Source organism: Fistularia commersonii, chromosome 1 (genome assembly GCF_037954325.1).
Source record: "Fistularia commersonii isolate RoL2024-O1a breed Wild chromosome 1, RoL_Fcom_v1.0, whole genome shotgun sequence".
NCBI lineage: Eukaryota > Metazoa > Chordata > Actinopteri > Syngnathiformes > Fistulariidae > Fistularia > Fistularia commersonii.
Genome location: NC_141284.1, coordinates 17,016,223 through 17,040,108, shown reverse-complemented (window position 1 = coordinate 17,040,108; position 23,886 = coordinate 17,016,223). Strand labels below are relative to the sequence as shown.

The 23,886-nt window shown below is 40.9% G+C and overlaps 1 protein-coding gene across 4 annotated transcripts; it reads left to right on the top strand.

Moving 5' to 3' along the window:
- The first annotated feature begins 1,385 nt into the window (after positions 1-1,385).
- Positions 1,386-23,525, top strand: syt16 (synaptotagmin XVI). 4 transcript variants are annotated; one of them, XM_086151823.1, is made up of 7 exons: positions 1,386-1,493; positions 9,942-10,187; positions 14,442-14,675; positions 17,454-17,680; positions 20,204-20,662; positions 20,939-21,128; positions 21,870-23,525. In XM_086151823.1, exons 1-7 carry the CDS (start codon positions 1,481-1,483, stop codon positions 22,181-22,183), a joined length of 1,683 nt encoding a protein of 560 aa, XP_086007949.1. In that variant the 5' UTR covers positions 1,386-1,480; the 3' UTR covers positions 22,184-23,525. The 4 variants fall into 4 exon arrangements, with proteins under 4 accessions (XP_086007949.1, XP_086007965.1, XP_086007941.1 ...); XM_086151839.1 differs by having other exon boundaries at positions 1,387-1,493; positions 10,011-10,187; XM_086151815.1 differs by having other exon boundaries at positions 1,387-1,493; positions 20,201-20,662.
- The last annotated feature ends 361 nt before the right edge of the window (positions 23,526-23,886 follow it).

Below are 23,886 nucleotides of genomic sequence, written 5' to 3'. Positions count from 1 at the left end.
CCAGGGGCACTTTTATATCCCTTCCCTTGGATATTTGGGTGCACTTTACAACACCTAATCTGTTATCTGTGTGGTGAGAGATTTTGTTGGACAAAATTTTTTGACATAAAAAAAGCTTTTTTTCTAGTGACAGTTAGCTCATCTGGTAGAGCATGAAACTTTTAATCTCAGGGCTGTGGTGCCTTTGGGTACACTATGTCATTCACTTACCTTTTTTGTGTGGTGAGTCAGTTTGTTAGACACATTTTATTAAAAAAAAAAAGGCTTTTTGCACTATTAATGAGTCCAGTTTGCTCAGCTTCTCGAGCCCTAGACTTGTAATCTCAGGGCTGTGGTGTATTTGGGTGTATTACGTTGGTCACTATCCTTTTTGATGTGGTGGGGCAGTTTGTTGGACAAAATTTTTCCAAAAAAGCCTTTTTTCAGGGAGAAAGGGCCCAGTTAGCTCAGTTGGTAGAGCATGAGACTTTTAATCTCAGGGCCGTGGTGCATTTGGGTACACTATGTCATTTACTTACCTTTTTTGTGTGGTGAGTCAGTTTGTTAGACACATTTTTAAAAAAAAAAGCCTTTTTGCACTATTAATGAGCCCAGTTTGCTCAGGTTCTCGAGCATGAGACTTACAATCTCAGGGCTGTGGTGTATCTGGGTGTATTATGTTGGTCACTATTTTTTTTGATGTGGTGGGGCAGTTTGTTGGATGCAAAAGCCAGGAAGAAAGGGCCCAGTTAGCTCAGTCCGTAGAGCATGAGACTTTTAATCTCAGGGCAGGGTTTCAAGTCCCAAATTAAGAATGTGCACTTTGAATTCAGAAATGTATTAACTGATGCTACATTTTCAGAGAAACAGCAAATTATCACTCTTAATTATTTGGTGGCTAAAACATTGTTACTCTCTTCATAGAGGAAACGGGACCCTTTTTTCATTGTTTTGCTTTTTTTTTTTTTTTTTGTATTGATTTTATGTTCTGATAGTGTTTGTTTTATGTCATTTGTTTGCTCCAGCCATCTGTACAGCCATCTGGCCTTGGTCCTTCTTTTAAAGATGCTCGATAAATAACGCGATAATGATGATGTTTTAAGTCTCTTCTTCTTCCCCTTTCGGCTTTTCTATTTAAGGGTCGCCACAGCGATTCAACCGTCTCCATCTCACCCTTTTCTCTGTATCCCCCTCTCTCACACCAACTACCCTCGTATCCTCTCTCACTACGTCAACATTTTGTCAAAAGCTTCAGTAAAATTCAGTTCAACAGATTATATTTTAGCTTCTAAATAAGTTTCAAAAATGGGCACCAGAGCCTCGCGATGCCGCCGGAGTGTGGACATTTCCTACAGTCTCAGAACGCATCCTGGATCGCAGCAACGCGGCTCTTCGGTGCAGCGTCAGATTTTTTTTTTGCGGGAGCGCAGGACGTGGAGTGTCTGGGACGCGGCTGCCGCTTCCCGGCTGATGGTGTGAGTGACGGGCCGCGAACACCGCCATGGCCCCCGATAGTAAGTGCGAGCCTCTCCGCGTCCGTCACACCGTTCTGTGTGCGTCGCCGCAGGGTCGGATGCAACCTCATCTTCTCGCGTATTTTCCGGTGGCGGCCGGCGCGTCGGCGTTAGAATGAGTAGGCCACTTCGCCCGTCGTGACACAACACCATATTGTACCGGGAGTGCAACCTGGATGTGACAAACCGATCGTCCCCTCAGACGGATAGATCGAGCTGCAGTTTATTAGTCGAATCTTCAGGCAGGTGTGATTTTCAGCAGGTTCACGGCCAGAGCGGCCTCATCATGGCCCCTTCAGGGCAGCTCGTTTTTTTCAGTTCTATCATCGCGGTCGATCACAGCTTTGCTGTGAAATTGTGGAAGTGTTAAAAGTTGCCGCAGCAAACGGTTAGAAATCACCCCGATAACCAAGATAAAACTATTAAATAAAACGAATAAAACCAAACGGTAAAACAATCTATATGATAAGAAAGTATTGAAAGATCAAAATAACGGCTGTCAAGAAAAAACAGAGACATGCAATAACGAAGCAACAGAAAACAGAAAAACTAAACATTGTATAGTTTTTTTTTCATGGGGAAAATTTGATTTTATTAAAACTGTATTTACAAAAGACCTAATGAAAAAAAATCAAAATTCATACATGTGGAAAAGAAATGGATCATTGTTTAACAACTCCAGGTGAATGGTGAGCCTGTAATTTTGATTCTTATTTATTTACAGTTTTTTTCCAAACTGCCCTTGCCGATTTGACAGGCATTTGCATTCTTCATGCCTCTAAGAATCGTAAATGTTATATGTTATCACTGGTCATCCTCGTTGCACTACATTAAGTGCAACGAGGATGCCGAGAGTTTTGTGGCTAACTCTCAGTTACAGCAGTTTTAAAAACATCTTTGTGACTTCGTCAAACCTTTTATTTACACTTTAAATTTATAACTATATAATAGATTCAGAGCTCATCTTTCATAAAATGTGCTCCAGATCATTTTTAGGTAAATAGAACTTTGTAAATAAGGTCTCTTGCATTGCTTTTCTTACTCATTATTTCATGATTTTCATATTTTATTTTTTTGTTAATTTCTCACTTGTTTTTTTCAGGTATTTTCCCTTTCTTGATCGTATCCACTAGAATTTTAGTAGAAACTGTCATTTTTTTAACATCATTTCTTGCAGGTTTATTCCTATTGTTCATCTTAAAAAAAATTCTAAGGATTAAATGCCGGTATTTTACTAGACCAGTCTTGTCTAATTTATAGGGGGCCAAGAGAGAGGGCACAATATTTAATGGTTCAACTTTGCACATGTCATTATGTTAATTTCTGTCATTAATGTGTATGTATTTGTTGGTGTGTGTGTGTTTGCGCTTCCATCATTTGAGTAGAAAAAAATACAGTAGAACCTCTGCTTACGAAGACCCCTAATCACAAAGAAATCGAACAACAAACAGAGTCTTAGATCAAATTTTGAATCGACATCCGAACAAGCCTCGGTGCACAAACACATATACAAACAAAATCACAGGCTTTTTGCGTTGTAGCGTAGTGGCAGTTGTGCGTGGTACTCTGCGTTTTTTTACACTGTTCATGTGTGCTTGCACTAGTGATGATAAGAACAAATTAAGAATTAAATTCAATCTGATGAAGGAAATACTCGCTAGACACAAGAGTGGTGATTGTGTTACAGATCTCGCAAGCACTACAACATGGCTAACTTAGCCTGATGTGGCTGAAGGGGTGACTACATTAATGAGGCAAAGGTCTCAAATCTTCGTAGATGTTGAAAAGTGATTGTTAGTTTGGATTAATGAAAGATAGCTTGCTCTCATATGCAAGGGATGTTGGGTCTCATATGTGAGAAGGCTTTATTTTAGCACGTTGATTTAGTGACGGAAACTCCAAGTACAAGTGCTGGCAAGAAGAGAAAGAGCTCCAGAAACACACTAATCATTGGCCATAAATAAACCCATTAAAATTTAAAAGAGCACAGTACATTTTTGCCTGGGGAACGGATCAATGGGATTTATATTGATTTCAATGGGAAAAATGATTCGGTTTGCAAACGGTCTAAGAACAACTAAATTTGTAAGCTGAGGTTCTAAGTAGGCTCACTGGTGATTCTGTAATTGTTGTTTTATTTAAGCCTCTGCAACGAAATCAGAAACATAGTTTGAATTGAGGTGTTGCCTGCAGTACCCCTGGGCACTTCAGTACACTTCAATAAGTGCCCTACTGGTTCTGGGAGGGTTCGCTTTCATTGTTACATAATCCAATCCACTTTGGTCAATCTAGATAATTTCATTCGTGAACATTCTTAGATGTACCTTCATGTAGCTTATGTAGCTAGAGGGAACATCATGTTTATTTTGCTACCTATTGCTTCCAAGTTGTGTTGCTATATAATTTTGACACGACAAATAAATTGTGACAATTGTCTAGTCACCTCTTGATTTAAAAAAAAAGGACCCCCCCCAATAATTTTGTCAGGAGCTGCTACTGCTGTGTGGTTGATGTTTGTACTGCGTTCAGGAAGCACAAGGCCCCACCTCCCTAGACAGGAAGTCTTTGCTGAGTGACGGCTCCTGCTGGTGCTCAGGAAGCAATGAGAACAACGAGAGATGAAGAGGAGACAGAGAAAGTAGGACAGAAAACTAAGGGGAGAAATGAATCTTGAAGGAGGGGAAAACATATATGGGGAGAGAAACAGGACACAGACGCTGTCGTCAACAGGTTTGGTGCTATTCTTTCTAAATGTCTATCCTTAGGGTGGCGGGTGTGTCTTTGAGTGTCGCCAGGTCCCAGCAGGCCGTTTTTTTTTTTTTCAAGTCTGACAGGATTTTGGTGAACAGCTTGAATCATTTTGCCTTCACCCCCCCTTCAAGAAAGGAAACAAAGAATTATTCTCTTCTGAACCCTTTCTTCTTCCTGTTATGTCATCCATGTTGATGAAAACGGGATAATCAGTATCAAATTTTTACTATGAAATATCATTTTCAGTCACTGAAATTGTTAATTTATAGATTAATTCAATGTTATTGATATTTCTTTATATTTTCAACGCCTCATTTTATTCTTGTTGCACATTTTTTTTTGTCAATCAATCGAACTATCAGCGAGAACCTTTTTAAAAATAATGTTAAAATAAAAGTGCTAAAAATATCACCTCAGGCTTACAGCCTGAAGGACTCTGGTTCAGTTCTGACACCTTTCTGTGTGGAGTTTGCATGGTTTCTTTGTGCAATTTTTACAAAATGTCAATCTCCATCCAGAACCTATCAAAATATACAATTCTGCAGTAGCTAAAAGACTCTTCACATTGATTTAACTTTGACAGTACACATATTGTTTTCAGTCAGACTGAACAAAGTTATTTTTTCCTCCCCAATCCCTTGGATAGTTGGGTATTACTATGTTGATAACTATCCATTCTTGGTGTGGTGGGGCAGTTTTGTTTTGGATAGAATTAAATAAAAGGTATTTTTAAAAAGTGCCTTTTGCAATAAGCACTTCTTCGGAGAAGTGCTTGTTGTTGCATATACATTCTGTGTACAATTTCTACAAATTGTCACTCTGCCCTTATAAATCACCCTGAACCTGATCAAACATACTATTCTGCAGCAGATAAGAGATTCTTTATTTGCATCTCATTTGTGTTTTTGACAAACAGACGGTTACTTTTCAGTCAGAAGAAAGAAACTAATTGGGCGACGCAGTGGTGCGCGCTTTGGCCTCAAAGCATGAAGAACTGTGGTTTGATTCCTTTCAGTGTGCATGTTCTCCGTATGTGGGTTTCTTCCCACAGTCCAAATACATGCAGTAGGTTAAATTGTCCCGAACGAGTGAGTGAATGGTTGTCTGTCTGTATATGTGGCCCTGCGATTGACTGGTGACCAGTCCAGGGTGTACCCCGCCTCTTGCTCGATGACAGCATCCCCCATGAACCCTGGGTGCAGGATAAGTGGCAGACGATGGATGGATAGTTTGTTTCTCTTGTCCAAAATATTATCCAAAATTTTTGTTTTATTCATTTATGTATTGATTGCTTTCTAAGCATGAATTCGCCCCAAGCCGAACTGCCGCCCTCTTCCTGGAGTTCAGCCTGTGAGCAACAGGGGGCGCTTCGACATCAGGTTTTTACCCCTTCAGACTGGTTGCATAAATGTGTAAAAATCATGATGTAATTTATACTTGTAAAAATTTTTTCAGTCCTTTTTTGCGAGTGCTTTGAATGAGATGTATTAATTTCATGAATTGAAGCAGCTTTTGCAGAATATCCGTCTTAAAGCAGGAAATATAATATCTAAACAAGTGAAGAGTTTCATCCTTTTTTTTTTTTTGACTTGCTTTGATTTCTTTCAAACAGAGTTTTAACAAAAGTCTTCAGGCTCTATTGATTCATATGTTGATCAATCATATTTTTCAGGTGTCAGAAAACATCTGAATGAATAACATTTAAAGAACAACTTTATCAAGAATCATTTCTGTTTTTTGTAGGTCATTTTGTCTTTATTTTCCTCTCCATTTTTCTCTTTCTGTTTTCAGAAAGATTTTATGCAATTACTCTCTTTTCTTTGGGTGTTTTTTAGGTACTTGTCACTTCTATTTGCAGATGTTTCTTTTGTTAATCATTGGTGTATTTTTAGATCATGTTTGACAACCTTTTTCATCAGTATGTTGATGAAACAATTTGTGATTTATTGCTACAATTCTCTCTCATTCATAATTCTCCCTTTTAATGTCCAACAATAATTTCCCTGCTTGATTTTTTTTAATGTATCCATTGAACCCCTATATTTTAGGATGTCATCACTATTTTATGACATATTTTCAAATCATCATGAATTTCTGTGTCCTGTCCCACTGGGCAGAATCAGAATCTCCAGGTTTTATTAATTCCAATCCTGGTTCATGCTCATTTTAGGTTATCATTCTTTTGTACTTGTCAAGTGCCTCATTTCCAGTTTGCTGGTTACATAAGTCCCACCCCCCACCCTCCACAGTCACCGCTCCATCCCCTAGGCTTCAACTCCACCAAATGAACAAACAACCGAATCAGGGCTAGAAAGTGCAGTTTGGCTCTGAACCGAAAACGAGATCAAACTTGCAGCGCGTGACCAGAATTGGAACGTCAGGAAGGAGATGGCACCCTCTTTTGGGCGGTAGAAGCAGAGGGGGAGAAGAAGGAAGGGGTGAGAGGAAGTCAGAGAGTCTCCTGGCATGTTCTCAGGCCCTCTTTCTAGAATCAGAGGCTTTTTCTGTCGTGGAGGTTTAAGTCTTTACTAAGGAATTCTTGAGAATTTTTTCATTTTCAAGGAGCTTTAAGTAGTCTCTGACATTCTTAGGGATTCATTTTAGCAATTTTGTAGCAATTTTGAAGGAATTTCATGTTTTTCCTTTCCTTTTTTCATTCTTCAGGATTTTTTCTATTCTTGAGGAACTTCTCTAACATCCTAAAGGATTAATTTTAGTTTGCCTTTAAGGAAAGTCTTTGTAAAAGAGTTCATTAATGATTTCAAGTATTTTTTTGTAATTCTTTGTAAATTTTCTCAAGAAATATTTTTTTTTATAACCTTTGAGAAGTTTCACCCTCAGTCTTAAGTAATTTCTTTAATTCACGATTATTGATCATATACTAATACACAAATCCCAGTCTATCTATTTTTACTCCCCTGATAATACGGAGGTAATAGCCTCATCATCAGCTTTCATTTGAAAAACTAACAACCTAAAAATGAGCCAGAACTCAAATAGAAACAAACTGAAGCTTGAGTTGAAAGAAGAATCTGGAAACATATTTAGGACTGACAAATACTTTGTAAGTAAATAATAAAAATCCAGAAAAAAATACCTGAAAGTTGGAGAGAAACCTGAAAATTAAATATGAATCACTGGTTAAAGAGCTCTCCTCTCTTCTTTTATTCCTCTGACTTTTTTTTTTTCAAATTATTCGTCATCTAAAAGATGCTCATGTCCTGCCCTCCAATCAGAACGAAGAGACATATGGCTCCATGGTAACCATGAGACCTTCTTACAAGTGGGTGGGAAAAGGCGCATTCATTATACCTTGATAAAGCCACGGGGCTGTTTCCACGGAAACCGCGGTTTTATCAAGTGTATACGTGTGTGTGTGTGTGTGTGTGTGTGTGTGTGTGTGTGTGTGTGTGTGTGTGTGCGCGCGCACGCGCTTCAGTCAACGGGTTTGACTCAGAGTGAAAACATAATGTTCTTATGTTTGTGGGTTGGCCCTTCTGTCCAACAAGTGTCTGTGTGTCTGGGACCACAAGGTCAGTTAATGTCACATGCAGTGTGTGTGTGTGTGTGTGTGTGTGTGTGTGTGTGTGTATGTGTGTGTGTATGTGTGTGTGTGTGTGTGTGTGTGTGTGTGTGTGTGTGTATGTGTGTGTTCAATTTATTATAGTGTATAGTGGAGTAAGAGTCCAGGGAATAATAGACAGTCTTATTTTTTTGCACAGAGAGCAGAAGGCATAGAGTAAATATTAAACATTTTGTTAAGTTTTCAGTTTTTTTCAAAATTCCAGGGATTTAAACACTAAAAATGTCAAATTCTCTGATATTTTTGAGGGGTCTTATCACTTTGTACAATTTTCAGGAATTTTACTGAATTATCCATGAATTTCCTTTTTGTTGTATTTATTTTAGTTTATTTTGAGAACATTTCCCACTTTTTTTACATTTATATTGACATTTTCAGACTTGTAGTTTTCTGATGATGAATTTTACAAAGAAACAACAATATAACATGAATTTCTGACTGCTTTAAAGAGTTTTCGCATTTCTGACACCAGATCATCATTTTGTTTGTGTCCTGTGATGTGTATCTGTGTGCGCGTGCGCATGCGTGTGCACACACAGCAGGTGCGAGGCTAGACTCCTGTCTGCGGGCCTCTTCCTGTCCATCTGGCTGCAGACACTAGGAGTCTTAGAGTCTCCAACACTGAGCTTCTTGTCCAATGCTCAGAGCAGCTCCGCTTTTCAGTTGCACCTGAATGCACCATCTGAGACATTCACCATCACGCTGTTTTCTCTTTTTCCTATTAATTTAAAGTCTAATTTTGTCCTAAGTATGGTGCACCTCTGATTTTATTTTGTCGATCAATATTTTTCTATATAAATTTTTGTTCTTTGCGTCTGTGAACTTTATCGATCAGTATTCGACTTTATCAGAAGTATTATCATATTTCTTCATAATAGGGTCAAATCTTCCAATATCTGATCAGTTTTATCAATTATTTCCGGAGTTTTGAATTGGTTTTCGTTTCCATGCATGCAGTTTTTTTTAACTATGTAACCACAACAAAAACAGTTAAAACATAATTTGTGTGTGTCTCAAGATTTTTATCTTTAATGACAAATTCAGTTTTGGTCATTCTTTTTTGTGAGTCTCTGATGTCATGTACAAAATAACCATCACTATGCCACTTTTGTAAAAAGTTGTTAATACATAATAATGCAAGTGACTGCCTGCTAGACATACAGTACTACTCATTCGTGAGTAGTCTTGTACATCTAATACGTTCAAATAGTCAGATGTAGTTTGCGTGTTGTTGCTTGTTGAACCCAGATTTAAGTGAAGAGTTTGATTTGCTGGTGTTTTACTCTTCCTTGACTTTGCCTCCTCACCCAGTGTATCCGATCATCAGAACGGTTAAAGTTTAGACATCTAAGCAGGGAGGAGCCATTCATTGTTCAGACACTGGAACAGCAGATTAATATTATTAATGCTTGCATCACCTGCAAAAAGAAAATGCTAAATAAATAGAAAACTTCAGCCAGGGTCTGGAAATTAAAGCAGCTAAATGGAAGTGCGTCCTCCCCTCTGCACACTGCCACTAGCCTTTTTTTTACCATTGTTTTGGCCCACTGTCACCATGGAAACGCTGCGTTATCTGTATTCATGTTTTTGAGAGGCGTCTGAGCCAGCTCACCCTGAGTGGAGCGACCTGCAGCTCCTCTTCGTCAGCTGTGTTTTTCCTCTCAGCTGCGATCTTTGTTCAACTATGTCATTTGACGTAGTTTACATTTTACATTTATTTATATTTTCATTTGTTATTGTCTGCTTTGTTGCACTTTAACTTTTATAATTGTGATTATTGTGATTCTTCTTCTTCTTCTTCTTCTTCTTCTTCTTCTTCTTCTTCTTCTTCTTCTTCTTCTTCTTCTTCTTCTTCTTCTTCTTCTTCTTCTTCTTCTCTTTATTATGATTATTATTATTATTATTATTATTACTACTACTGTTATCATCTTCATGATTATGGGGGGAGGGGGGGTGCTTTGTCCAGTTTATTCAGCATTTTGACCTGGAAGAGGAAGTCAAATACTAAAGTATCTTGTTCTGTCTGTGTATCACATGTACCATACGTATTGTGTGTGCGTGTGTGTGTGTGTGCGCGTGTGTGTGTGTGTTTGTGTGTGTGCGTGTGTGTTCAGACTGCCTGTTTGTGTGGTCTGATCAGTGTGTCATTGTGTGTCCCCTCTCCCTCCCCTTCCTCCTCCCAGTCACCCCAGAAGCCATCAGCTTCCTGTCGGCGGTGGGCGTCTTTATCATGGCGCTGGCCGTCCTCTTCCTCCTCATCAACAAGAAAATGTGTTTCTCACGCGTCGGGGGGATCCCCTGCTTGGAGCATCCTGGCCAGCAGAGGAAGGGTCAAGGAGCTGGGGTCCGACCAGGGCTGGGTGAGTGGTGCCCAAGTTCTTGATCATGGGATCAACGGTCTTGTGGTCACTGAAAATATTACCGTCAGAAAACTGTTAACCATCATCTGAAACCCACAAGAAATATATTGGAATCATTTAAAAGAATCTTCAATGAACAATTTAAGTATTTATTTTCCTAAAAAATTGTCCCAAAACCCAAGCATTCAACCAAAATATCCATAAAGCATCAAGAAATCCTAAGGTATGCAATTTATTTATTTATTTATTTTTTTTTTCAAAAAAATCTGCTTTGAATTTTTACAAAAGTCCTACAGTTAGGGTCATTGGAGGTGCCATTCCACCTGCTATTGGGCGAGAAATGACGTCTAGCCTGGACTGGTCCCCAGTCAGTCACAGCGCCACATACAATCAGGCCAATAACTTTTTGATCCCCCCTGTGATTTTGCAAGTTCTCCCACTTAGAAATCACGGAGGGGTCTAATATTTGCATTGTTGATCCATTTCCACTGTGAGAGACAGAATTTAATAAAAATCGGAAATCACACTGTATGATTTTTTTTAAACAATTTAATTTTAAATACAGGGTCAAATAAGTATTTGATCCCTTGAGTCAAACAATTGTAATATTTGGTACAGAAGCCTTTGCTAACAATTACAGAGGTCAAACAATTCCTGTAGATCTTCACCAGGTTTGCACACACTCCAGCAGGGATTTTGGCCCACTCCTCCATATTAAGCTTCTCTAGATCTCTCAGGTTTCGGGGCTGTCGCTGAGCAACACAGAGTTTCAGCTCCCTCAAAAGATTTTCCATTGGATTTAGATATGAAGACTGGTTGGGCCACTCCAGAACCTTGATATGCTTCTTATGGAGCCACTCTTTGGTTTTCCTGGCGGTGTGCTCGGGTCATTGTAATGTTGGAAGACGCAGCCACGACCCATCTTCAATGACAGAGGGAAGGAGGTTTTTGCCCAATATCTCACAATACATGGCCCTGTTCATCCTCTCCTTAATGCAGTGCGGTCGTCCTGTGCCCTGTGCTGAAAAAAAAACCCAGAGCAGGATGCTTCCACTCCCATGCTTCACTGTAGGTATGGTATTATTGGGATGATACTCATCCTTCGTCTTCATCCAAACATGGCAAATGGAGTGAAGACCAGAAAGTTATATTTTGATCTCATCTGACCACAAAACTTTCCCCCATGACTCCGGATCAACAAGATGGTCCCTGGTAAACTTCACGTGGGCCTTGACATGGGCTGACTTGAGCAGCACCTTCCGTGCAATGCGTGATTTTAAAAAACCATCACGTCTCAGTGTATTACTGATAGAAGCCTTGGAAACGGTGGTTCCAGCTGTCGTCAGGTTGTCGACCAGCTCCTTCCGTGTAGTTCTGGGCCAATTCTTCACCTTTCTTAGCATCACTGATACCCCAAGAGGAGAGATCTTCCGTGGGGCCCCAGTCCAAGGGAAATTGACAGTCATCATTAGCTGCTTCCATTTTCTGACAATGGCTCCAACAGTTATTCTGTTTTCACCAAACTGCTTGGCAATTGCTCTGTAGCCCTTTCAGCCCTTTGTAGCGTTGTGAAGGTCGGCAATTTTGTCGCGTGTCTTTTGACAGCTCTTTGGTTTTACACCTATTGGCTGCTACACTTTTGACAGATTATGGGGTGCACATGTGTCTTTCAGAAAGCTAACAACCTCAAATAGGTGCTACTCAATTAGAATGATGAGCAGAGTGTAGTTGGACTCTTTAAAGTAGAGGAACAGGTCTTTGAGGGTCAGATATCTGGGAGAACTAGCAGAATCACAGGAGGATCAGATACTAATTGACCTGACTGTGTAGGGACAAGCAACCATTCACTCTGTCGTTCACACAAATGGGCATTTTTTTCCAATTAACCTTCTGCATGTATTTGGACTGTGGGAGGAAACTGGAGCACCCGGTGGAGACCCATGCAGACACGGCAGACACGGGGAGAGCATGCAAACTCCTCACAGAAAGGATCCCTGTCAAAATCGAACCAGGGTCCTTCGTGCTGTGAGGAAGAACCACTGCGCCAACCACTGCAACACCGTGCTGCCTTCAAGATAAATATTTCCATTAAATTTCCTAAAATGCAATAAGAAAATGCGATAAATATAAATATAACAAATTAGTAATAAATTACCACTAGTCAATAAGTGATCTAAAAAATCAACCCAGAAATCCTGTCAAAACCTGCAACATCTTACCTATACCTATACACAAAATACTATATATACAAATCACTCTGTATTGACATGGAAATCAGTAAGAGCAATGGTGAAGCTCCACAGGAAGGGTGACGTTCCCCTCCCTCCCTGTTCAAACACCTTCACCTGCCACAGGTGTAGCTGCAAGTATTTCCAGTTGCTTCCCTGAACAAATATCCTGCTCCTGTTTGCTCCGAGTTCTCCGCCGCTTTCCTCAAACCAGGTAGGAGCTGACGGCTACGGCTGACACTTAATCTTAAAAAACCTAGGTGGGATTCCAGTAACACCTTCTAACTTGTACAGCACTTTGATGATAATCAATAATTAATATTAGCAATAACCACAACTATGGGAAGTCTGGAATTATTGCTGAAATAGCCTCAGGTCAGCTGCTGGTACAAGACAACATGTAGGAGTGGAGGGTTTATTTATAAGATTAATAAGCTTCTTCTTTTCCTTTCAGCTTTTCCCTTCAGGGGTCACCACAGCGAATCAACCTTCTCCATCTAACCCTGTTCTCAGTATCCTCCTCTCTCACACCAACTACCTTTGTATCTTCTCTCACTACATCCATAAATCTTCTTTTTGGTCTTCCTCTAGACCTCCTGCCTGGCAGCTCCAATTCCAGCGTTAGTCTACCGATATATTCACTCTCCCTCCTCTGAACATGACCGAAAGATCTTAGTCTGGCTTCTCTGAACTTTCACTCCAAAATATCTATGTTAAATTTACTTTACATACTTGTCACCATAATGCATTTTTTTCGTTATGAGTTTTATTTTAGGAATAAACTATAAAAATATAACCAATGTATTTATTATAATACACATGTATATTCTCAGTGATATTCATGCATAGACATGTTCAGATCCTCATATCCACATTTAGGGAAGTTTTCTACACTTTGCCTTCCTAAATTAGACTCAATGTCATGTAAACATTTCCTTTAGAGTGAAAGAGATTATGATTCCGATTTAGTGCCTGCAAGATACAATGACAGATGATGATAGAAGATGAGAGACAATGAAAACTCCGTCAAATAAAATAAACAGTGTCCCCTTATGAGGACGCTTCATTTAAAGTTGTCAACACCTTACCCTCTTATAAAGAGGTTTCATGCCTGCTTGTGGCTTTTTCTTTATTGTCATTCAGGTAATATGGAGGAAAAGGGGAGGAAAAATTGTGTCTGAAGGCGATATGATGCAGGTTGTCCTCCACATCTATTTTTGTGTCCTTTATCCTGGACAAATTGTTTGAACTTAAGACTGGAGGGTTTTTCAGAAATTTCCAGGCAGATACATTTTTCTGTTGTCAACCTTGTTAACAGGATAACACCCCAACCCCAATGCTTAGCAGCATCAGCTGCTCCTCAGAGGGCAGTGTCCTTCATTCAGTAGTCGTTGAAGAACTATTCTCAAATTGTGGCAGAAGAGTGGCCGGGGATTGGTCGTTTTCTCACTTTGAGAGACGACTTGAGTTCACACTTGTTTTACAAAATCATTTGGGAGTAGATTAAAACTGCCAAATACAGAGGAAGAAATGAATTATTTTTTTCAAATTCTATGGTAATGTTCTTTCTATCTTAGTTTAAAGGTCCAGAAATCTCGAAGGTAGAAGACGAAATGTAAAGAAAATCAAAAATATTTTTTGGGGGCTGGGGGTTGTTAGAAATTAAAAGTGTTTGTTTGTTGTTTTTTAAGCACTTTATGGAAAATAGTTTGAAATTATTTGTTTATGGAAAAAATTTCTACCCAATAACGAGTCAGAAATTCCCTAGATATTTGACAAAATTACACAGAAGAACGAGTCCAAAAATTGTAAATAGGCTTGAAAATGATCTTGAATTAGTTGAAAACTAACATATGCAACAAACATAATAACATTCAGCTACTTCCTGGAATAAGTCGTACTGAAAAAAAATGGTCAATGTTCTCAAATCTGGATCTCCCCTCCCAACTGTCCTGCATCTCCTCAACCCCCAGCTCCTTCTCTTCCTCAACCCCTGTGTGTTCTCCCTGTGTTCCCCTCTTTCCAGTGAGCAGCTACAGCGGTGATGGCGACGACTATAGCTCATCTGACAGTGAAGCTGAGATCCTGAAGCAGTTTGAGATTTCCGTGTCCCGTTCCCAGAGTTTCCGCAACACAGCGGTGGCTGCCGGCATTGAGCAGCAGCAGCTTCCGGCTATTCAGACGCCACTGGGTAGAGGCCATAAATTCAACCGCTTGTCAGACAAGGAGGAGGGCAGCACTGAGCCCTCGGACTGCGACGGTGAGTTTGGATGTACCTTTTCCTAATTTAAGAAACAAACAAAAAATAGCAGGCAAACAAATAGCAAAAATATCAAGATATGACATCTCAAATTATTAAAGGTTTGCTGAATAACGCATGTTGCCATAACACCTTTAATAGTCTCCATATGCACAGGTTCAAGTGTTGTTTTCATTGCCATCTGACTGTTGGGATTGATTCTTGTGTCTGTCATAGCTGTTGTTGTGAGAGACCACAAAACAGATTCTTCAGAGCTAAATATTTCCCTGAGGTGGTGGTTGAGAGTATAAACATCAAAAAGAAAGGGAACATTAGATTCATGTCCATCACCGAGTTAGTACAATAGTTTTTGCTAAAATAGTAGTGACAGCAAAATTGAACTGTGCTTCTTTTTATGCGCACAGTGTATTCTGTTGTACATAAACATAGGTATTGAAAGCAACATATGACTCAACTATTTAAACTACAGAAGACCGAAATTAGAACCTTGATGAACCCCACAATTAACTTCTGAACACCTCCATTGATATAATGCTATTGCTGATAAAGTGGACAGAAATGTGAACATCTCTGTATGCGGACATGTGATTTTCCGCTGACCCATCCAAGTTAAATCCCCACTCTTGCCTGATGTAAGCCCCTCGAGACTGCAGAGAGGAACTGATGTATAGATTATGGATTCATTAATTAATAAATCTTTCTGATCTACTTTTCATATTCTGCCATCAGGTCTTAAGTTTTAATTTGATGGCGTGTCAGATCCTTTCACAGAAACTAAAATGCTAAGTTATTTGAGGTGTATTTTTCAGCCGCGTATCTAAGCTGAGGCTTAATTTCCAGCAGACAGACAATGACCCCGAAAACAAGCATGTGATGTCGAACTCTGGAGTTCAGCTTCTGCCAAACAGACAAATCTAGTCCACTAATCCGGGCCAGTGTCGTTTTCCAAAAGGCTCTGAATAATCTTTCCTTTCGGCAGATTAGAGCTAGTAAAGAGCTCAGAGGAGCTCAGTGCCATCGGACCGCTGAGGTTTTGAGGGGGGGGGGGTTCTGGACCCACAGCGGTGGCTTTAATTAGAACACACATTTGCATTTGGGTTTTTTTGCCTGGGTATTTGACGAGCGACCTCACTGCAAACAACAGACCTTACAGGCTTTTACTGTGAAACTCGTTAAATCGTGTTTGATCCGCTTGTTTGTTGACATGTAAATGTCCCAGCAGCTTTTTTTTTTCATTGTTTCTACCACATTTGGCCACATTTTAATGAACAGGCTCGATGAAAATCGAGTTGAAATCAGCTAAATTACGTCAAGCTGGAGAAAATCTGAATGACTGAAACTACCATTGTCATAAATCATATTTAATTCACCAACAGTTGAGTTTTGAGTCCACATGCTCAAACCTTTTTTGGCACATTATATATTTATTGATCTTGTAGTGCCTCTCTATCTTTTACTTTGAAAGCATTTATTACCTTTTATTTTTTCCAAACACATCTTCTCCCTGAGGCTGTGTCTGTTATTTTGAAGGGCGTTTTCCTCTGCCCTTTTATGGCATGTGTCGTGACTAGTGGTCTCGCCCTCCGTGTTCCGTGCCAGTTAATACTCTTGTGACTTCCTGTTTTGGTATGTAGTATTCTGGTTTCTCACTTATCACTGTATTTCCTCCCTTTGTTCAGTTTCCCTCATGTGTGTTATTTTTTGCCTGTATTTATTTTCTTTCGATAACCCGAGTCTTGTCAATGAATCAGCAATGAATTCCCCCACCACCACCATGTGATCACCTGTCATTTATTAGCGCAAAGTTTGTATTTTAGGTGTGTGTCCAGTTTCGGCCCAGGTCAGATTGTCTCACAATATTTTGTTGGCCTTGTCATGGATTTTTTTCGCTGCACCCAATTAAACAAGCTTTGGCTTTTTTTTTTTCTTTTTTTTTTTTAAGATCTATAGTCCGTTTTTATCTACATCCTTGTCTCAAATACTTGACAATGAGTGGAGTATTTGTATTTGATAGAGGTAATTGAAGTGACAGGGAGGGAAGCCCTTGCTGAGGAGGTGGACGCCTGACAAATATTTGGTTCCCCATTTCAAACAGGCTGACATGTGAGCCATAAAACACACATGCACACACATGGGTTTATGATTCACCTCAGCCTGTTGCCATGGCGAGCGCTCAATGCGGCCATTGATATAACAGTCAGGCCGACATTAATGGGTATGAATTAGAGATGATTGCTATTGATTGGAAAGAGGGACAACTTGTTCTCCGAGTCTTTCTTCTTTTTTTTTCGGAGAAAGGCCCAAGTTTCAAAGAGACGCTGGCGAAGAGGGTGAAATAAATACAAAATAAACTGAGACTTCAGTGTCTAATCGGTGAATCCAGGGGTCTCTTAGCCAAGGGGAAAATTACCACATTCTAGTAAATTATATTTTCATAATTGTAGGGAGCACTGTAAATTTTTTCTGCGTCTTTCCTTATTAGCAAGGCCGTCTATGATCAATTGCCTGAAACGTAGTAGTTTCGCATGTGTGTTTGTTCCTTGTAACATAAAAAACGAACCCGACGTTTACCAGGAATTCAAGCTACAATTCATATTGCCTCTGTTTGTTTTATTTTAATAAGAGATTTGGATTGACGCTGTATTATGATTGGACTAAAAGAACTAAAAAGCAAAACAGAAAGAGCACCTGCTGTGTGATCGCTTTGAGCCTGATGCATCACTGGCCAACAGGGGCCTTAATGCTGAACTTCTCCGCCATCTCATCTCTCCTCCTCAGACATGGATGCCCAAAGCAAACCTGGATTCCAGGACCAACTTTCTGCCGCTCCAGTGGAGGCTGAGAAGACGCCGCCTGTCTCTCCAGAGGTGCCGGCCAGACTGGAAGCAACAGCAGGCCCCACCCAGGTCAGGCCCAGCACTAACCGGCAGGCCGCAGACGGGAGTGAGGACATGAATCCTGACAGAGAGGAGCCCGTGGACAGCTGCTCGACCTGGAGCCCTGAGGTACCAGAGTCTGGGGTTTCGTCTGCAATTTAATCGACGATTATCAGACAAGCTACAGTTACAAGTTGGGGGGCTGTCTTAGAACCAGTTTGAAATCTATACAGAGACAGCATCCTCCAGGCTATTCAGGTGTTTCAGCAAACACATGGTTCTGCGATCCAGGTCGTTTTTTTTTTAAACAGATCCAAACAGCTCTGGTGACTGGAGTTTGACCTGTTAGTCCTGTTCACAGGCTCCACATATCTCTCACACGGTACCTTGGAAACCCCTTTTAGAGAACTCAGAATTGGATTGATTAGATCATGGTCAGTGTATATTTTTGGCCATATCTCAAGGATTTCACAGGTAAAGTGAGGCTAACATCATACAAGTGTAGTCTTTTAATTTACCTGTTTGGTCCCAGGTTCAGCCCAGGCATGTATCTGTATTTACCCCCGGGTGGGGAGTGAGGATTATTTAATGAGTACAGTTACTGGCCATCACCCGTCGAGCCTGCCGGAGGTGCGACGGTTCAGCTGTGATAGGATTATCACTTCGCCATCCATGCCCTCAGGTTTAATTTTTTGATTTTTTCTTTTCAATTCAAATCCCCAATGTTCAATGTAAACATAATTGTAAACAGTCCATGGTTCCTTCAGCGCTGCATTAGCTTTCCATCAGCTCATGAATAACCACCTGTGTGTGTGTGTGTGTGTGTGTGTATGCATGTGTGTGTCTTTGCATGATCGCGTGCATGTGTGTGTTTTCATGTAGGACAGCCAAAATGCAAAGTCTCAACATCTCAGATCGTCAAGCCACACTTTTGAAATAGGCAGCAAGCAATCTGTGCTGTAAACACCTCCCACACAAACATACATACACACACGTACGCATGAAAGTTTCAATCCCATAATACTGACTTGTCTTGATTTTAACATTATTTACCGAAACCCCCCCCAAACATTTTTTTATCCAGGTGGATAAAAGGTATATACAATTAGAACATTGAATAAGATAAAATCATTTTTGATATATTTCCTTATATATGTATTCAATATGAAAATGTTTACAGAATTTAATTTCTCATTCTTTTTAGCCCCGACATGTTTCACAAGTACTTTCACAGTTGAAGGGTTTCATTATACTTGAACACAAAATTGTCTGCAGGAAATAGTTTGGTGAATCACGTCAGACCCCTGACCACTTCCACTTCATCCAGTCATCTGGAAACTGACTGAGTAAGATGTCGGAGGGAGAAGGGATGGGGCTTAACTTGTTATTCATAAAGATGTCCAAGCATTCACTCTCTCGTTCAATTCCTTTTGTCAAAATGTTCAATTGAACTGAACTGAACTGAACTGAACTGAATGATCAATTCAGTTTGTTTGAATATTTTCATAACCAGAGAAAGAGAGACTCTTATTCAAAAAAAAAAATTGAAAAAATGCTTAAATTGTTCTTTTCCAAGACCCTCCAATTTAATTTAGTCATTCTGCTGCTCCTCGAGTCATTTTCATTCATTCATCCCAACCGCACCATCTGCTTGTCAGCCTCCTTCTCAATCGTGACTATGACATAGTTGCCACTACTGATGGATGGTTTCTCGGGCTGTTGCAGCGGCAGCAGGTGTCGGTGGTGTCTGGGGCACTTGCCAAGCTGAACCTCGCTCTTTGCGATTCCTCTGACCTTCCAACCCGCCCCTTTGATAGGCTGCAGCCCGAGCAGCGTGATAATCTTATCTCTTCCCTCGTTGCCATGTCGATGCAGGCACTCTGTCAACACGGCACATCATCCGCACAGTGTTTGCAGACTATACGAGGATGGTGACATGGTTTTGTGTGTGTGTGTGTGTGTGTGTTTCAGGAGGGGGGGGGGGGGGGGGGGGGGGGGGGGGGTCCTGTTTGACAGGATTCCTTCCCAGTTTGTATCTCAGGCTTTTCATACAGACGGTAATAAGATGGCGTGTCGTGGGTGAACATGGCGGAAAATGATGGAGGATTCTGAATGCCGTTTGACAGCTGAAAAGCAAGACTACTTGGCTTGTAAAGACAAAATTCAAAGCACTTTGTATGAAACACAAAGGCGGGAAGATGAGGTAGAACAGAGCCAGAGAGACATTTAAGGTTCCCCAAATTTCCCAATTCCCCAAATCATCTTTTTTGCAATAGCTGGAATGTACTTGTGGTCTGGACCATAGAACCATTAATGGGCACTAACCCACTTCCAAGTGAGCGCCAGCTATAAATTTGGAAGAAACCTTGTCCTCTGTCGGTCCCGTCCTCTTCCCTATCTCGCAAATAAAGATGGTATCGATTAGTCATGCTAGAATGTATGGCAAACATGGAGATGCAAACATAAGGGGGAGACACTGCAATATCCCTTGTCTTTTTTGCAGTAGGAAATTTGGTGAAACCGAACAATTCTACTGAACTTGATTTAAAGAACTGACAAATTATCAAAAGATTTTTTGTGTTGTTTTGAAGATCAATTTCTAATGTAAAGATAATGAAAAACAGTATTTTTCTTGTCCTATATACCCAGCAGAATATACTCCCCCCAGATGAGGTCAGCTCGCAACCAGTGAGCTCCTCTCCCCGATCCCCAATCTCAAAGTGCGGCGACCTGGTCCTTTCCCTTGAGTACCATCCTGTCACTGAGAAGCTTCTGGTCTCCGTGATCGCCGCCCGGGACGTTCCTGACAAGGCTCGCAGTGGAATGGACTCCTGGCAGGTTCACATGGTCCTGCTCCCTGCCAAGAAACAACGCCACAAGACATCAGTACAGAAGGGCTCGCTCCCTCATTTTAACGAAACCTTCCGCTTCTCACGCCTGGAACCATCCAACATTCACATGTTGGCCGTCAGGTTCCGCCTCTACGCCCTGGAGGGCAGGATGTCCCGGGCGCGGATGATGGGGGAGAAGGTGCTGCATTTAGACGGGCTCAACCCGGACGGCGGCACCATGGAGACAACACTGGTTCTGGAGCCGCGAAGTAACCTCAAGGTGAGTCACTCTGGAAATGATACAGGCAAACGAAGGCATTTTTGTTTTAAACATCTGGTGAAGCTATCGAGTGATGATTATACGACAAAATGAGAACATCGGCAAATCTAGTTTTCCACGAAGGGCTGGATGCCGCCGACATCACTGAAGGTAAACTTTGAGATGGGTAAAAAAAAAATGTCCTTCTCTGTTTACAAACAAATGTCTCGAGGGCAACTTTAAATCATTTTATGGCGATTAACAGTTCTTCATGGCAGGTTTTTTTTTCATTTCCAGTGTCTAGGCTCCCAGCTGAGTCTATCCGCCGCATCTCAGAGTGACAGCGCTTCGTCCACCCAGTCCCTCACCCACGGCGGTGTCCCCGAGCTGCTGGTGGGCCTCACCTATAACGCCACCACAGGACGCATGTCTGTGGAGCTCATCAAGGGCAGCCACTTCAGGAACCTGGCTGTTAACAGACCTCCAGGTGTGCAGGCGAACACACACACACACACACACACACACACACACACACACACGCACACACACACACACACACACACAGAGTAACATTCTATCATGTAACAGATGTTTATTATGTAATATTAAGTCATCATAACCATAACATGTAAGAAAACTTCATTTTATCGTCCCAGAGACATTTGGTCACAATGTCATGCTTCAAGAATAATTTGACTGGATGGATTTTTAAGTGCATTTCTTTTACTCCCTGAAATTCAATTTCAGCATCAAAACTGTAGCATCAGTCAGTTTTTATTCATACATTGGGTAGTTTTTCTACCCAATGTATTTTTCTGTAATACATATTAAAGCTCTGTATATATTTTGTTATGCATTATGTTGATTTTGTATGTCTTGTACTAATGATTGTGAATGTTTTTTTTAATGTTTTTGTCATTTTTCATCTTATTTTGTGTCCCTGAAAACCTGGAAAACAGGATAGCAAGTTTCCAATCATAGTTTTTGAATTATGAAATATGAAAAATTGTTAAATCATAGTATTTGAATGTCCTGTCTTAGTCCTTTCTTGTTTTTTTTCCTCTTCTTTTTGATTCTCTACTTCGCTTCTGAGCCAAATTAACAGGAGCTAAAAAGGGGCAACATCAAAGAATGTCCGGGGCACCCCAAAAACATCACACAAAATAACATTTACCTTTCTTTAAATGTCAATTTTTACAGAGCCCTGTCTTCTGCTTCCTTTCTCCAGACACCTACGGGCGTCTGACACTATTGAACTCGGTTGGTCAGGAAATCTCACGGTGCAAGACGTCGATCCGCCGCGGGCAGCCCAACCCAGTCTACAAGGAGACTTTCGTCTTCCAGGTAGCGCTCTTCCAGCTGTCAGATGTCACGCTCCTGGTCTCCATCTACAACCGACGAAGCATGAAGCGCAAGGAGATGGTGGGTTGGGTGGCGCTGGGCCAGAACAGCAGTGGTGAGGAGGAGCAGCTCCACTGGCAGGACATGAGGGACAGTCGAGGACAGCAGGTCTGCCGCTGGCACGTCCTGCTGGAGGCGTAACGCCCCCTGCTGGGCAGGAAAGATCCCGCAGGAGAGTTTAGGTATTTCGGTTTCTCCCCCATCGCAGCAGCCCAAGGTTTACAAAACACGAGACCAGGGTTTTGAAGGTCTGATCTGTGACTTGATACCAAAATCATCTTAGACACATAAAAACAAGACATAAGATATAGATGTTAATATAGAGGTGGCCAAAAATGCTAATGTGAACCTTGTTTTCATTCGCGAGGGTGATACTTTTTTTTTAAGAAAATGTAAAAACTTAGTGTTTTTTTGAGGTTTTTTTATTAATTATTAAGACATTACCTTAACAGTTGGCACAAGATTTTCTGAAATATGTGAAAGCTTAAAAGAAAAAATTATAACCACAAAAATATCCTTTCAAAAAGTTATTCTTAAAACTGACATTTTAGTACTTCTGAGAAAAAAACACTTTTGATCAAAACAGAGATTGGGATGTATTTGTGTTTCATGTTTCAAATTTTATAATTTGATTAGTTTAGTTTACTGATTACTTAGTTGGGTTCTCTCTATGCTCCTGGTTCCTGGCAGGGTCAGTAGATTCATTGAAGACTAAACTGTTTGCCCCCCACCCCTAAAAAATAAGTATTTGTGGTAGAAAAAATGTTACTGGTAATGAATGAATGAATGGATGACATTTATAGTTGTTGGTGTGGTTGTTCTGTGTTATGTTCCCGCCATGCTTTCATTTCAGGCGCACAAAGTCGTGTCGACTGCCACCCTCCTGCTTCTCTCACACCAGTTCATTTGACACAAACCCACCATTTTGAAACTGGGCCTGTCAGATTTGGCAGGGAAATAAAAGCAGGTTTTTTTTGTTTTGGAGGAGGGAGTTGGCCTAAAGAAATAGATTAAAAAGATAGTTATAACCATCAATCAGTGTTAACGTTTGGAAAGTGTTTGATTTTTGAACAGGTGTTAACATCCCAATTTGTTGGCACCCCATGGGAACCCGCTCTGCATTATTGCAACAATGTCATTAGCACAGGCTCACATTCCTGACATGTTTGCCAACTGTTGGTTTTCATGTCACGTTTTTGCTGCCAAACAACCTTGAGCCGGAGTGTGTTTTTATGCCACGGCTCCTCTGATGTTACCTTCGATTTTCGGCTCAGCAATCCAGATAATGTTTACTCCAAGCTACCAAAGAAGCAAGGATTATACCACATCCTGCTGAGATTGTGGGATGATCAATTATGGCAGCGGAATAGATTTTATAATTTTAGGTGTCTCATTCAGATTCTACTGGCGACAGGAAGCCAAGCAGCTGGAGACTCTCGCCCTCCTTTCAGAATGACTAACCCTCCCCCCATACCTCCACCCCACCCCATCCACTTTGAATGATGCTTGGTTTCGGCTCCTTCACAGGCCAAAGCTCTTTTCACCATCCATCAGCACCGAGCCGAAAAGAGGCTTTAAATATCTCTGTGCAGCTGCTCAAAACACGCAACACATTGTGTTGGGAAGTGCATGTGTGTGCATGCGTCCATGCGTGCGTGCGTGTTTGTGTGTGTGTGTGTATGCGCTACCCATGTCTAGATGACCTCGGTAATTGGTAGTTACAGCTGTTGAGCTGCGCAGGGTGATGTTGGTGATGCCAAGGCTCATCCTCTGTGATGCTGTAGCATCGAGTCAGCCGGCTACAGTGTGTGTGTGTGTGTGTGTGTGTGTGTGTGTGTGAGATC